Below are 15,799 nucleotides of genomic sequence, written 5' to 3' on the forward strand. Positions count from 1 at the left end.
CTCGAGCCAGTTTCTTATCGATATTTTTGCTACGCACGCCGTTCTGAAATGACGTTCCCGTCCTCCTGCTAAACCACTCTAATATACACGTGTGAACAGTGAGTCAGTAAAACAATACGCCAGAATCGTATGAGTTTCTCTTATATCTCCTCTTGAAGTTGCCAGGTATGACTGCTTGCCCCACCGTTTTACCCAAACGTTTCAACCTCCTCAGTTTAGCGTAAAAATTAAAAAGAAAAGTAATTTTCAACTCATGTTTTAACCTGCAATTTTTTTAAAACTTTTCCTCTTCTGGCTATTTTTTCATGATTGTCCTCTACCTAGAAATACACGGCGTCTTTTGGAGATTGACACCATCAGATCCTATGCATCCCAGCAAAAAAGGGTCAATTACCACCATAACTTCTCCAAATGTTCACGATTGTCTCATAGCATATGACTGTACAGGTCATGTGAAGGGTTCCTGCATGGGGAATGACATTTCAATTACCTCAACAAACTGTAAACACGAGAACTGCAAGCCATGGTGTATTTGCCAAGTGCCTAAGTTTCCAAATTAGTCATGTAATTGTTACAATGGAGTTCACTCCTTTTTGAGGCTATCTTCAGCTTGACCATCCTGTTACATGTGAAGACATCAAATTTTAATCAAATATTCAATTACTAGAATTAAAAGTTATTGAAGAAATGTAAAATGGTTTCCGTGTTTACATAGCCTGATGTAAACACGCGGGAGGTTGGGAGAACACGAGATAAGCGTAGGAAACCACGACGCGAAGCGGAGTGGTCTCCAGCTTATCGAGTGTTCTTCCAACCTCTCGCGTGTTTACATCAGGCTTTGTAAACACGGAAACCATTTTACATTTCTTTTATAAAATAACTAATGAAAGAGGAACGAAAACCGTGTTTACATACGCTCATGTAAAATGATTTTATGGCCAATTAGAGCGCGCGTACTATTTGAATTATTTTGTAAAATTCTTTTAACAACCCGCTTCCTTTAATAGGGCTCCAGAAATAATAGATGGTATTGAGAAAGGAAGAAAGTTCTTGAAACATTCGATGTTAGATGGAATTTGTTGTGAATGTTAATTACGACAGCAACGATAACATCTGTGAAGCTATAACAACGATTACCTTTCCATGTAAACAAACCATAATGAAGCATGATATAAATAAATTTAATCTCACCCAGTTTGAATGTAGAATCCAAAATCTAATTAACTTACTGGTGAGTAGGAAAAAGCTGGATGTGTTTTTCGTGCCTCTGTCATTTTAAATATCACAAATCAGTCAGGCCACCACTTCAGAGTGATTCTTTTGATGATGGGTACTTTTTCTTATGGAAATCTATTTTTAGCTTCTATCTTTTACCAGCTGACATCTGAGAAGAACCAAGTCCACACTAACTGGTAATTTGACACATTGCAGGCAAACCCTACGACTGATTAAATTTTATTTGATCAAAGACATGAAGGACATTAGAGGAAATTAGCCAGCACAATTCAAGTTTCCCTTTTTAAGTATTCTGTGAAGTTTTTTCTATCATATGATAAAGTTTACAGTTTCTCTCATTTCATTGTCTTCTGTTCATTTGCTTGTTGGCTTTCCTGGCAGCCTTAACTATTGTTGCCAACAAATGCAAGGAGCAAATAAAATGTGTGCAGTTATCAACACTTTAATCCCTAAGAGTGACTGGCATCTAATTTGTCTTTTCAACATCATCCCTGAATCAAACATTGAGGTCATGAGAATAAAGGAATTGATGGTCAACTGAAGAACCTCTTGATTATTAAACAAATTCTCCTTGCCAGCACATTGGGAAATGTATAGAGGACAGTATGGAGAATATGTATACTGATGTTAGGGTGTAAAGGGTTAAAGACATCATGCAACCAGTTTTACATATGTAGACTATTGCTTGAATATATGGTTAGGGTAAGTGAAAGTGCCTAATAAACATCATTCTATAGTCTTCTACTCTTCTACCTTGGAGGATACGTTTTGAGTTGACGTTTCGAGCATTAGCCTGAGCCCTACGTCAGAGCGAAACATTTGTCATTCGTCATTCGCTCTGACGAAGGGTTAAGCTCGAAACGCCAGTTTTGAAACTCTTAGCTGTGGCCAATTTACGTCATCAACTCAATTGGTGATACCAAATCACCCTCCAATTCTGATTGGCGACGTACATTACGAAAGAAAAATCTGTAATTAATTTTGTCGAGATGAACGAGAAAAAAAAAACTTGCTGGCGTGGAGCTTTACTAAACCCTTTTAATTTTCTCCTGAAATGTCCCCCTCTTCCAAATTCCACCAAATCAAGTCCTCTACAAAATTTTTCTTGATAAGTGTTCAAGAGAGATTAAAATCTCTTGGTGTTTATGTTTAAAATCTGGCACGCCAGTTATTTGACGAGATAAAAACCTCGCTTCATTGTTCCATCTATACCGCAAGGAGTACTTGCGGGCGGGAAAGCTTGCTTCTGCAAAAGGTGTTTTTGCAAGTTATCGGTGATCGCAGTCGGTAAATTGCGATCTGATAGAATTTGAGATATACGAAAGCGACAATCACTGAAAGCGATTCGTGACTTCACACGAGACAACCCCGTGTTTCAAACTAGAGTCTGTGGCGTAGCGCCTCAGTAAAAAATGTGAGACCAGAATAAACGTCGGAACCACCTAAGGCTGATAAGGATAGAAACCCTGATGGCTTCTCAAACTTGATGAAGACGCGTGAAATGGATCTAGAGTCACATAAGGCTTCAACATCATTTTGAAACTTTCTTTTGTAACTCGTTAACAAGACAGATTTGAGCGTCGATCAATTTGAAGCTTCAATATTCCTCTCCCAAATTTGAACCAGCCGAATATTCTGGTGTTAATTTTAATTATGGCGGAGTTTCAAGGTAAAGAGTCCGCTTTCGTGAGCAAATGGCTTAGAAGAAATGTTCACATCTTAGAATGATGCTTATAAACGGAAAAACCAAACAGCGGCACTACAAAATAATACGTGAGTTTGCTAAATTATACAACGTTCGTTAGTCACACAAAGAATTATTCAATAAAAAATTGTGTTCGAGCAGGACATTTAAATGCAACTTTGAACAAACCAATCTTCAAAGGTTCAAATGCTCGCGGTGCTGCCCAGGAGGGAAAATTAAAGCTTTGAACTATCGACGCAGAAGCAAACTTCGGAGTTTCACTGCACAGACGCACCGATCAAGATCAAGAAAGCGTATCAAAACCAACATCAGACGGATAAAAGATATTTAATGTCTTAGACAAAATGTAACCATTGCTTTTTAAAATCTACCCTATGTAATTTTTTTAAAGAGACTTCAGTGTCTCTTTACATTCTAACCTATTTGTTATAAAAGAAAGTGACTTTAAAGTCCACACCTCCCACAAAAATTTTTTGAATTGTAATATATATTTTTTTATTTTTTTACCTGTTTTTATTAAGTGATACATTTAATTCAATGATTGACGGTTTGAAACACGATTATTGATTAATTATTGATTCATTTTTTCCTCATACAAGGAAAGCACCTTTCAACTGAGTGTCGTGAAACCAAACCCCTCGTTATTACAGTAGCTAATCAGAACATAGGTAAAAAATACAAGGAGCCGATGAGAACTCAAAGTAAGAGTAGCCAAACGGTTTGAAGTGCGGGAAAACACGTGTGACCAAGTCGTGATTGGTTTCGGGTTTGCATCCGACCGATTGGTGGAGAAAATGGCACGAGTCTTCTTGACCAATCATAGAACAACGAAGAGTAAACTCAATGAAATCCCGGATTTCCTTCGACACTCAATTTAAAACTTTCACTAATACTTGACCGAAGATCAACGACTGCTTTTGAAGCCGTTTGATTGTGCTTACCAATTGAAATCGATACTTAACTTCTATTTAAAAATAATGACTTTTTTAAAAAGTAAAATACATCAAGAAACTCATTGGTCCCACCATCTTTGGCTGAAAAAATAGCAACATTTTAGTATCAGAGATCCAAGCAATTGACGGCCCCTATTCGCATTGCTACAGAAAGAAAATCAGCTGAAAAAATTATAAATACAAAATAGAAAGAAACAAAATTTATTTTCAAAATTTTAACAAAACTACATTAAAAAACACTACTTATTAAGTTAAAACCTACAATTTGTGATTTTCTCAGAAAATCAAGTATGTTAAAAAACAAAAGTCAAGTCTAAATTTTTTAAATCCTATCTTAAAAAAGCAACTTAACACCTAACACCTTGCTTATTACAACAATTATGATCTAAGTGCTAATCTTACCGTTTTTATGTATTTAGGTTTGGTTTAATTTTTTTGTTTTTGATTTGTTTCTTTCAACTACCCGACAACGTCAGAGAAACGATTTGCATTATTACACGACTAATCATAACCATTAAAATTTCCTCAAATATGATTGGTTCATCGGCTGCTTCATTTTTCACTAATCATTCTATACAGTTGTAAGCGGACAGTTGAAGCAGCCAATCATACGAGGTCCACTCAGCTAAATCCACCAATCACAGAATTGATCACCATAACCATAGCAACAACCACTTATCCGAAGAAAAACAAGGCAATTTCCAAAATGGAGGAACATTTAACTAAAGATATTGTCTCCACTGGAGATATTTGTTCTAGGTGTATTTGTTTTTTCGAAAATTGAAAAGGTCATGATTCATTGGTAACCGGATTTCTTGTCGTCCAATTCTGTCAGTAAACATACTCGTGATAAACAAATCAGACTCCCGCTTCGCGGTCGTCCGATTTTGTTAATCACTCGTTCTATTACAGACCGAATTGGACTCCACTCGGTCCTATTACCATTATAAACTGTTCGGTCTGCAACATAAGTGTCTACTGAAGCTTGTTTTCAGTGACTTTATACTTTTCCTCTCGGTTTCTCAAAAATGTGTACTAACTGCACCAGATTTCATTATCACCAGCTTGGCAACCACTTTACCCATATCTGGTCGTAACTCTGGGTTTTGTGCTGTGCACTCTTTTATCAGTTCTTGCAGGGAAGTATCGGATACTTCTTGCACCTGACATGTTAGGTTTTCCGATTCAGGCCAGTCTCTGATGCTCATTATTAACAGTAGCAGCCCAAAGCTATACACGTCAGCCTAGAATGAAAGAAGCACCCAAAAAATGCATACGTTTACTGGTGGTTATGGGTAAATACATTAATAGGTAACCTTTAGGTGCGTTTTTGTTTGTTTCATGGGGCTGTTCGCAAACGAAAAGTAGCCATTAATTGTCGAAGATAGATGCAAGTGAGCTTATTTTTGTAAGGGCAGTATGGAGTATGTAAGCAATTTCACGGCTTCACCTAAATAAGGGGAAGGTATCTGACTTTCTTTGATACTCAATTGAAAATTCATCTGAAATTTTCTGTCGACTACGTTAGCCACAAAGTACCAATTGAAAGTAACATTTCTTAGCCTGGTTACTACTGGATTGCTGTGATCGCGAGGATAACGAACAAAAGAATGAGCAAATCTGACTTGACACTCGGTTGACGAGAAACTTTCTTTCCTAACATTCGCTGTCTCTGGGATCTCCAACAAATCCCAGGGAGCTCCGACGTTCTTTCTAAGCAGTCTTAGCGATCGCACCAACAAAATGCAAAGACAGCCTTACAATAGAAGCATGATTGAAGCAGAAACATTTATCTTACTTTTGTTGTGTAATGCTGCGTTCTTGTCTCAGGGGCATTGAGGCACGGTGCTCCTTGGTCAGGTGTCATGGTACTGCGCAAAAAATTTGCGGTACCAAAGTCGCAAAGCTTAAGCACTTTACCTGGGGGTTTGTCTATTAGGAAGAGGAGTAGGTTAAAGGGATGAAGATCCCGATGAAGAATAGGAACCGAACGTGTATGCAGATATAAGAGGCCACTACCTGCATCAAGACTAAAGGAGAATACTTCAAGGCGTGTCAATGGCCCCTTTTTCAAAAGTTCTCCGAAGGAGCCACCGTCGGCATATTCTTCGACTATACACAGTAATCCATCATCATCAACTATCGCAACAATAAAATTCACCACATTCGGGTGTTGAAGCTGAAGCATAATCCTAACTTCTTGATCAAAGAGATTCTGACATTCAGATGAATTTTTGCGAGGTCTCTTTACAGCAACCTTGGTGCCACATAACTCTCCTATCCAAACTTCTCCAAAGGCCCCTCTTCCAACAACCTCGTCTAGCCGAACCTGCCCGCAACAATTTTCTTGCTTTTGGCCATGAACCTCGTTCTCTTCAACTGTTCCTAGCAGATTGGCAGTTTTTCCTTTCAACCTCCTTCTCACTCTCTTCAACATCTGCAGAAAAGCAAATCATAAGTTAATATGGCAAGATAAAATTCTACTAGCAAGTTCCATTGCTGCTTCATTTACATTGATTTGTAATTAATTCTGGGTTTAATACTTTGAATCCTAAGAGTGGCTGTTTTTGGTGCCCAATGAAGCAGCATGACCACTCATTCGCAATGCACTTAAAACGAAAACTTAAGGTTCCAATCATGTGTTATTGATTAGTTCAAGTGCATATGCACATATTTAAATATGTAATTATTATTTATTTAAATATAAATATAATTTTATTAATTGAGATACATACTTCTTCAACCTTCCTCAGCTCCCTCTGCTTTGCTTCACTTTCTTCTATAAAAACCTGGCAACCATAATAAATACATATAAATTAAAATCTAAGAAAATCATAACTAATTAATACATCAGTTAATAACAGATAAATTAATTAGTAGCTGAATGATCACTACATAAATAAAATAGGTGATGATAATCATCAACTCTGAAAACAATTTTTCTTTGCAGCCTGGGAGGATTTTTTTTCACATTTACATTCTCCTTAATTTCCTCCTTCAGTTGTGTCAAAGTTAGTTGATTTTTAAGTGAAATTTTCTTCAAAGAAAATTCTTCTTAATGAGCACAACAGATTAACAAATATTGATACTTCAATAGTTACTGTCAACCTCAATTTGAAGTTTACCAGAAACACTTATACACTAAAAATGATATCTCATCAGACATTTTGGTTTATGTTATCACTGACTATTTTTACAACTTGTGCTGTATTTTTGACAAGCTTGGAGTGCGAGTCAAAATACTAACCAAGAGTAATATAAAAAAATTAAAACTTCTCTGCAGTCTTAATGATCTGAGGGGTTGCATGGTCTTAAATAAAAAAAAAAAAAAAAAACAATGGAGATTTTTTATATTAATTCTATTGGTTGTTTTGCATTATTTATCTGTTTGCTGATCAAAATTTTACCAACACACAATATCGTGGAGGCTATTGCAAGAGATCCATTTTGAGAAACAGAATACCCCTACACAGCTTTTTAGGTTGGTATCTTTGGAGTCTTTGGATCAAATTTCAAGGCAATCCATAAAGTTCACACACCCCATTAATTCCTTCAAAGAAGGCTCATTCACCTAAACACCAAGTAGTTTATTTTTGCTCCCAAAGTTTTCCCAGCAATTCATGCCTTTGGGTGACCATGTCAAGTTATATCAACACTCTGAAAAACACCAAATTCCAACCACCAATAAAAACATAGAAGTGTCCTGCAGAGTCTCAGGAAACTCTGATCAAAAATGTATTTTGCGGGTAACTATCTAACAGTTATCTGAGACAGACCTTTTGTTCAATTCTGCTAAACAGCGGTTTTGATTTTGACTTTTTTTTTTTCAACTTAAAAGTGGCTTAAGCATGTTACTTTCAATCTTGTGAAATTCACCACTGATATTTATTGACTACATAAAAGTTACATACTTGTAATGATAAATAGTTGCCACGATAGGTGTTTTGTTGGTTCCTTGGTTCACCTTCAGGAGTTCTCTCCAGGGAATCTGTTGCCATGTCTACAATGACAACTATTGTTAAGTAGTAGAAACTAATGATTTTTGCACTTTTGCACTATTTAAGTGTGGAATCTTCCTACAGTCACAGGTATTCGTTGATCTTTTAATTGGTGGTAATATATATTGTACACCTATGATGTCTGCTCCTGTGGCAAACAGTTGGTTTTGTTTTCCTGGGCCTCAAGGTTTCTCATGTGCATATATGATAGAGGAACTTTTTCTCTAGTAAACACTGCCCATGTACTATCTTAAAGTATGTGTATTTCATTTCACCATCTAACTGTAGTTACTTACCTGTATCCATGACCCTGTCAACTGTTCTTCTTGCTGGCATAAGTCTTTCCAACTCTTTCTCCATGATCATGACTCTGAATTCAAGTTGCGTGTACAGGATTGATATTTCATTATAGTCTCTCTCTTTTTGTGATTTCTTCTCCTGAAATTAAACAGTTAATATACAGTTTCAATCCAAAGCCTAAAGGGATTTGGGATGTGCTGTATGTTTGCAATCCACCATGCTGACACAGAGTAGAAGACTTTTAACTGTTGAAAAAAAATTAATCCCAGCTAAAGTCCATTAGTCTGGAAAAAAGATTGTTTTATTAAGTTAAACTGTTTAGTTTAGCCATTAGGAATGTTGTTATTTGTGGCATTCATAAAGGTGAGGACTGCCTCATCCAAAATGATTGCCTGAACTTTCTGATTCAAAATCCTAATTCTCTCCTAGCCAGAGTAAGTTGTGTCTCAGATAACTTAATTGGACACCTGTAATTGGACAGTTGAAGCTACCAATCACAGAATTGATCAAAATAACCATAGCAACAATCACTTATCCTGCAAAAAAAAAAACAGGGAAACTTCCAAAATGGAGGAATTTTTACTTCAGACAATTTCTCTAGCAGAGATGTTTGTCCTAATTATACTGTTTCTTTTTTTTGGAAATTATAATGGTTATGATTAATTAGTAACAGTTTTTGTGTTCTCAAATTCTCTAAGTGTAATCATACTTGTGATTGACAAATCCAACTCCTGCTTTGCAGCCATCTGATATTGTTAATCACTTGGAGGCCGGATTACAGACTGAATTGAACTCCACTTGCTCCTATTACCATAATTAATCTTGCAAGATTTTTTGATATGTAAATCGAGGGAAACAATTATTGCAAAAACCAGTGACAAAAAATAACATACCTTTAATTCATTTTGCAGATTTTTTATATGCCATTGTGACCACCTTATCTCATTTTTTATATTCTGCAAAAAAGCACATATTTTCAATAAAACCTCAAATGAATTATCACAGCAAAATAAACATCATCTTAGAAACTCTTTACAGTGGCGATTTACATTATCAACTCAGTTACTAAAAACAAATTAGCTTGTAATATTATTTGAGATACATACTTCTATATTCTTCCACTTTCTGAGCGCTGCTTTTAGTCCTTCAATTTGTTCTTTCATAGTCTAGCGATCAAAATGAACACATGTTAAATAAAGATCTAAAAAATCATCAATAATCAATACATCTGTTCAATTAATAACAGTGTTGTTGTCGCACAATAACTCGTTTGCATCTCAAGCTGTTATAGTCAATTGTGATGTTCACTAATGTTCACCAATGTTTAAGCTTCTGTTTGATGTTCACCAACGTTCACCAGTGTTTTTTTACTAAATATCATTTACTTTTCTGTATGTTTAACTTCTAATAAGTTGTATTGGATTGAGGACCAACTCGCCAACGTCTCTACTCAATTTTATACGTCGACAAGTTGGCGTCAGTGAGCTGGACCGTCGGCGAGTTGACTGGATACCGTTGGTTACAAATAAAAGAAAATTTCAAAGAACTTTCCGCTGAACTAAAACCCTCAAATATTTTCAGACAAAATAATACAACAACAGCAGTTCTTCAACTTTTTTTTAAATAGGGCACTAGTCAATAACACATTTTAATCAAATTGGTGACTTTTTGGTTTGGATGTTAAGTCAAAAAATTTGTTCTTGATTTTGAGGCAGGAGACTGAGAGGTTTGTTTCCAATTACAAGCAGAAGAAAATGAGCTAACAAAGATCATTGCATTACAATATGAGACAAAAAGGGAAGTGCAAATGGAAGACAATAAAATCTAGCTTGGTGAGGATTGTTTAATATTCAAACATGATATTTACATACCTGCCATTTTGAAATAATTGTGCTTGGATTTGTGACTACTGTATGCCCTGCCACCCCCGTGCTCCCTGTTGGAGTACCACAGGAGTTAATCTTAGATGCATAAGTTACCAGGCTTAAAATGAAAACAATTGTTTTAACATATATAACTATGCACTATGCAAACTATGTTCTTCTTTCTGGTAACTACATGACCACCTTACATTTCCTTTAGATTGGTTTCACATATAACATATACACTCAATTTCAAAAACATTGCTGATTGAGAAAAATATATGGAATATCTATATGTCTTTTCTTTCCTCATCGAAAAGTGTCTGTTTTGGATGAGACAACAAATTTCATATTTCATGAATGTCTTCAAATTGCAACATTTTTGAAAACAGATGTGTATATACATATATATATATATAGGTAGTCCGTATATTGATTTTCCCGTTTTGCAGTGCTTGATACCTAGGAGTAGAGCGTGATATGTGTTGTGATAGGGGAAAAAAACAGAGACTGTATTTTCATCCCTACAAACCTGTTTTGTGACTGCTCACTCGTCAGGGGATTTTAAAATCGCCTAATGACAACCTAATCCCCTAATGACAACTGTCATCCTTTTACTTGATAATGAAGTCAAGATGAATTTGATATATCATTTTAGTATGCTAGTATTTATCCTCAAATACTGAGTAGACATGTATATGACCACTCTATGCATAAGTGTGACACCACCTACAAGAATTTATTTTTCTTCAAAATAAATTGGACCTAAATTAACAGTAGCACTCTAAGCCGCAGCCATTTGGGTTGCCATGGTGAGTGAAGAATATACTCGGCAACTAAAATTTGGCCAAACATTGCAAATTGGCAATGAACCTTTTTTTTTTTTTTTTTTAAAGGGAGACTTGAAAAAAATTATCACTCTTTGGTCAAATTATTGAACAAACAACACACCAGGTAAGCATCTATTTTTTCCTGTCTTCCCCTTCATTTACTAAAACTGAGCATTGATCAAGTCAAACTGACTTTGTTGAGATATCAATTTATCTGTAGTTACTTACCTTCGTCCATTGTAATTTTAATTTCTTGTCCTCTTTTTAGAGGTAATGAAAACACTAAAAAAGAAAAGTCATGCTTAAAATTTAGCTCCAGGTTTCCAGATATGAAATGACTCAGGCTTAGGTCTAAACAGAGAAAAAAGAAATGCACAAAGAAAAACAAACAGGTCTGAGCAACTTTAAAAGTCAAATGCTTTAATTATGATAATCATAGCTACACATATTATTAAACTTCAAGAATACTCATTGAATACTTCACAAGTAATTTTGAATGAGGAAAAATTATGAGAGGTTTTGGACTACATTGTAACTCCTTTCTGTCAAAGATGTTGATATTCTGAACTCTTTTTAAGAGTTTTTGAAATAATAAATTCATAATAAAGTTACAGCCAAATTGTTTTTGGTAAAAGCTTACAAGTACAAGTGAATGACTGCAGTTGATCACATGTTCGATCGAATGTACAGTATATTTCTGTCGAGGAACTCTTGATTGCAGTTCCTGAATCGATGCCATATCGAGTTTAGCTTCATTACTAAAATTAAAAATTGTAAGGGGTAAAGCTTAAGATTATTTTAAGATTCCTTCAACTGTGCAATGTACTTTTCTAAAATAAGAAATTATTTTTGCCGAACATGGTGAACGTATTCCGCTCACTAACATCGGAACAGACTCTTTCTGCACAGTTCCATAGAAAAAAGGTTTCGTTACCTTAATGAATGAGACATCGTGACAGATGAATTTTTTTGAGCTTACAGTAGTGCACGGTTGGAGAGAAGGATCTGATCTGGTAGAATTGCAACAACTTACCCAAAAGAAAGTCTGGATATTCTGCAGTTTAGCCCTTCGAAATATTAATTTAGTTTACAAACAGCGATTGAGGACAGTTGCGTGGAAGTCAGTGCTCTCAGTGAGAACTACTTCCTAGATGACCAGCTATCCAATTGGGTAAGTTTCTAAAGAAACTGTGGTGCTGCGTCGGTGGGAGAGTATAGCAGGTAATTTTGTGTTAACAACTGGGTTGAAAACGTAAATTAGCCCTTAGTCAGAGCGATTTCGCAAACTTCAGACCGACAATCGTGTTCCAATCGTGTTCCATGACGTCACTCTAAGTCAAGAAAATATATAATGACTCTTTATTGGTTAACCCCTTTAGCCGATTCTTTCGTCAATTGTGATTGGTATGAGTTAGTAATTTATATTCATACTAACGAACAAGATGGTGAACAAACTGATTCCACGGTCAACTTTTCAGACAACAGTGATTTACGACGAGGATTTAAAGCAAGTTTGCGCGACTTTTAGGATAGAGGCATTTTAAGAAGAACAGCAGAAAGAAATAGATATGTTGGTAAAATTTCCGCACAGCCCCATACTATTGTTGAACAAATTTGTTTTCCCAATGGCAAAGTATTGTTTTTGACAGTTTTCTCTATCAGTGACACACTCGGCTGCGCCTCGTGTGCCATTTTTTTGTTCTTACCACATTTTGACGTCATCTGTGATCTATTACTGAACAGACGCAAATCCATTTGTTAATGTGCCGCCCGTTAAAGCTCTAACAAGAGACCTGGTGCACTATCTTATTGTACTTGGATCATGAGGATAGTTCGCCTTCAACCTTCGGTCTCTTTGTGAACGGTGCTGCGAAGCAAAATTAAAGCTAGTTGTTTCTTGCAGCGATCTTTCGACCGAGAGAAGAGTCGCTCTTTCTTCACGCTTTCAGCGTAATCATCTCTGAAAGAAATCTGTGAAATCTTTGAGATTCTGCGGCAAATGATTCAATTCTATTCTACGACCGTGGCACTGTTTACAAATGCAAGCAGAAACCGCGTGGACGTTGAAATCCAGTTTCGTAATTGTCATGCTAATCGAACATCATCCTCTTCTTACTCTATATCAGAAATTGCTCATAATCTTTTCCTTTATCTTAGAGCAAAGTATACATCTGAACTCGGACACTGAATTGCAAATTTACCCGAAAAATGGAAAACGAATTCACTTCAAAGTTGTTTATCTCGATGACCTTCACGCTAACACGTGTAACTTCGCACAGAAATATTATCAAGTGACATTATTTTGCATAAATTAGAGTGACGTCACGGAACACGATTAGTGTCAGGTTTGCGTAGATGTTCCCTCGCTTCCGTTTCACCACTGGGGGAGGGCACCTTGGCTAGACCTGGAGAATTTTTCAATATTTTACAGTAAAATTAACCTGATTTCCCCATCCAAGGTTCTTTGATATTCTAATAATCCCCTGTTATTGACAGTTAAGTGACAGTCAATTTAAGTGACTACTGATCCCCCTTTACTCCCCATGAAAACCATGTAATCCCCTTCTTAGAATCTCTCCCCAGGGTAAAAATAAAGCACTGCGTGATAGGTAAGCCACTGAATAAAAGAAGAAAGGATGGAAGAAGAAAGTTGACGTTTACAACTTGTAAACTTTACCTTATATTTTCCTTAGATCTGTGTGCTCTATCTGGTCTGCTTGCAGATTAGCGATTAAAAAGTAAACAAAACACAACACACAGAGAAATAATCTCATTTCCAGTCAATATATTATTTACATCATAATAGCAAAACATGCATTGGGGTGTACATTGCACCTCAGAACTCAAAAGTTGTTCATTACAGTTTTCACTATTTACATATCCACTTCTGACTTCACCAGATCTTTACCACGTACCATATAATGGGCAAAGCCCCTCTCAAGTAGGCTATTATAACCAAAACAAGAAGTACCTATGAATCTGTGACACTAAACTTTCACAAACACCCTGATTATTTGCAAAAACCAATGCTTAAGAGCTTGCTGAAGAGAGCACTAGTCTTGATTCTCTCATTGTACAACAGTTGGTGCTATACTCTGTTCTGGTCCCTCAATTTCTTGTTGTTCAAGTTTTGCTATTTCAGCCTTCATTTGTTGGATAGCATCTTTGCACACTTTCAATTTTTCATTCAACTCACTGATTTCTTTGCCAATCTTTTGACGAGCAGCACCTATAGAAGCTGTAGTTCTCTGTTCAATTTCAGCCCCTATAATGCAGAAAAAGACAAAATCCCAGATTAATGAATACCATGCCTGAAGTATCAACAGAAATTCCCGCAAAACAATATTGAGAATGAGTATCCAGAATTTTTATCGGAATGAAAATTCTGAGTTATCACGCTGTAATATGATTGATGACTGAATGTCTTAGTTGAATTTTAATCAACCCTTTCACTCACAAGATCTCTTTACTGATTCTCATGACTGTCTGCAACACATTGTTAACAATTTTTGTTCTTGAATTTAGTATAGAACAAGATGGTAATCCCATGATTGATATTTTTCTTTGTTGCCAGTGCTTGCTGTCCAGATATTGTATTTGATATTGTAAGGAAAAATTCTAACTTGGTCACTTGTGGGAGTGAAAGGATAAAGTGCCCTGTAATTTCAATTTTATGCCGCTCAAAAAAGCAAAACAGCAAGTTAATCTACCTTACCATATTTACCTATGCTGAACAGAACATTTATTAAAAGTTAAGCCAATCCATAAATGTGTTCTGGTCTTAAACCCTTTAACCCCTGCAAGTGACTACATCTACTTTCTCCTTACAATATCACCCCTGAATCACACATTACCGTCACAAGAATAAAGGAAATGATCACAAACTAAAGAAGCTCTAGATTGTTGAACAAATTCTCCTTGTTAGTACGTAAGGAAATGTATAGAGAACAGGACAGAGAATATGCATAGCGATGTTGGGGTGTAAAGGGTTAATTCCGATGGAATGCATATAAGTCAAACTAGTACATTCAAGCCTGTATTATGCTGCAACATATCAAGCAGTCACCCGTATTGAGTGGTCTGTTGTCAAAGTCCTGAAGTCTTTTCCTCTGAGATACTGTCAGTAATAATTTTCACCCCTAATGAGTGGTGTTGTCACCCTTTACTGAGTCCTAATGGTCTATTTGTTTTGTCTTCCTTCATGTATCAACCCTTTAACTCCCAGATCAAATTTGTAATTCTCCTCAATGTCAACCATACAATTTATATGATGTTATTTCAGAGAATTTAGCATTGGATCAACTAATTATCCCCAAATTGATATTTTTCTTTATTCTCATCACTTATCTGGTTGATATTGTATTGATATTGTTAGGAGAAATTCTGTCTTGGTCACTCAAGATATTCCGGCGATGAAAAGTCATCCGCTGCCAATTTCCGCTGACAAAACTGATTTAGTCTGTCTAGGCGGACGACCAGAGACTGGAGCCATTCCTGTATTTCACCGCTGACAGGAATGGCTCCAACTCATGCGTATATTAATTTTTTGGTTCTGGCTAAATAATTTATATACAGATAAAAAGTGAAAGAGCTATTTATTAGGTTCTTCTTATGTTGAAGTCTACAGTGCTTGCAAATGAAGCCCTCTTTTATTTCTACAGGGCCATGTAGTTTCTAAGTTTTAAAATAATGCAGCAACTGCATACCATGTTTGAAAGATCACGCAAGGTTGCGTGACGCTGCCACCGATGTTTTTAATTTACAGTATGCTCTACTGGAGAAGTATGGCTTGCCCGCAATCGAGGGAATTTTTTCGTGGAAACGGATTTTCTAGGTAATTGTTCACATGAAGGACAAACCCATTCATCGGGTTCTTGATCTATTTTTGCACAACACCCAAAGGAAGAAAGTCGCG

The 15,799-nt window shown here is 36.2% G+C and overlaps 2 protein-coding genes across 2 annotated transcripts in view; both read right to left on the reverse strand.

Annotated features, from left to right (window-relative positions):
* Positions 1-4,079: 4,079 nt before the first annotated feature.
* Positions 4,080-11,122, reverse strand: LOC149040997 (putative serine/threonine-protein kinase drkB). Its single transcript, XM_089214597.1, has 9 exons — positions 11,113-11,122; positions 10,064-10,128; positions 9,299-9,358; positions 9,086-9,148; positions 8,189-8,330; positions 7,806-7,894; positions 6,630-6,683; positions 5,693-6,331; positions 4,080-5,138 (listed from the first exon to the last, which is right to left on the reverse strand). The coding sequence occupies exons 1-9, from the start codon at positions 11,120-11,122 to the stop codon at positions 4,917-4,919; spliced, it is 1,344 nt and encodes a 447-aa protein (XP_089070723.1). The 3' UTR covers positions 4,080-4,916.
* A 2,529-nt stretch (positions 11,123-13,651) lies between these two features.
* LOC149040998 (YEATS domain-containing protein 4-like) overlaps positions 13,652-15,799 on the reverse strand; it is a 65,973-nt gene continuing 63,825 nt past the window's right edge. Inside the window, exon 7 of the mRNA XM_089214217.1 lies at positions 13,652-14,149. Coding sequence (XP_089070343.1) covers positions 13,953-14,149 — 197 coding nt within the window. The 3' untranslated portion in view covers positions 13,652-13,952. The remainder of the gene's footprint in view (positions 14,150-15,799) is intronic.

This window comes from Pocillopora damicornis, chromosome 8 (assembly GCF_964200805.1).
Source record: "Pocillopora damicornis chromosome 8, jaPocDami1.2, whole genome shotgun sequence".
Taxonomy (NCBI): domain Eukaryota; kingdom Metazoa; phylum Cnidaria; class Anthozoa; order Scleractinia; family Pocilloporidae; genus Pocillopora; species Pocillopora damicornis.

Bases quoted from the DNA above. Each gene is read 5' to 3' on its own strand.
- LOC149040997 (XM_089214597.1), bottom strand. The intron at 8,331-9,085 runs GTATGTTATTTT...GTTTAATTTCAG, and splicing joins ATCTGCAAAATGAATTAAAG to GAGAAGAAATCACAAAAAGA. The intron at 5,139-5,692 runs GTAAGATAAATG...CTTTCATTCTAG, and splicing joins CGCAGCATTACACAACAAAA to GCTGACGTGTATAGCTTTGG.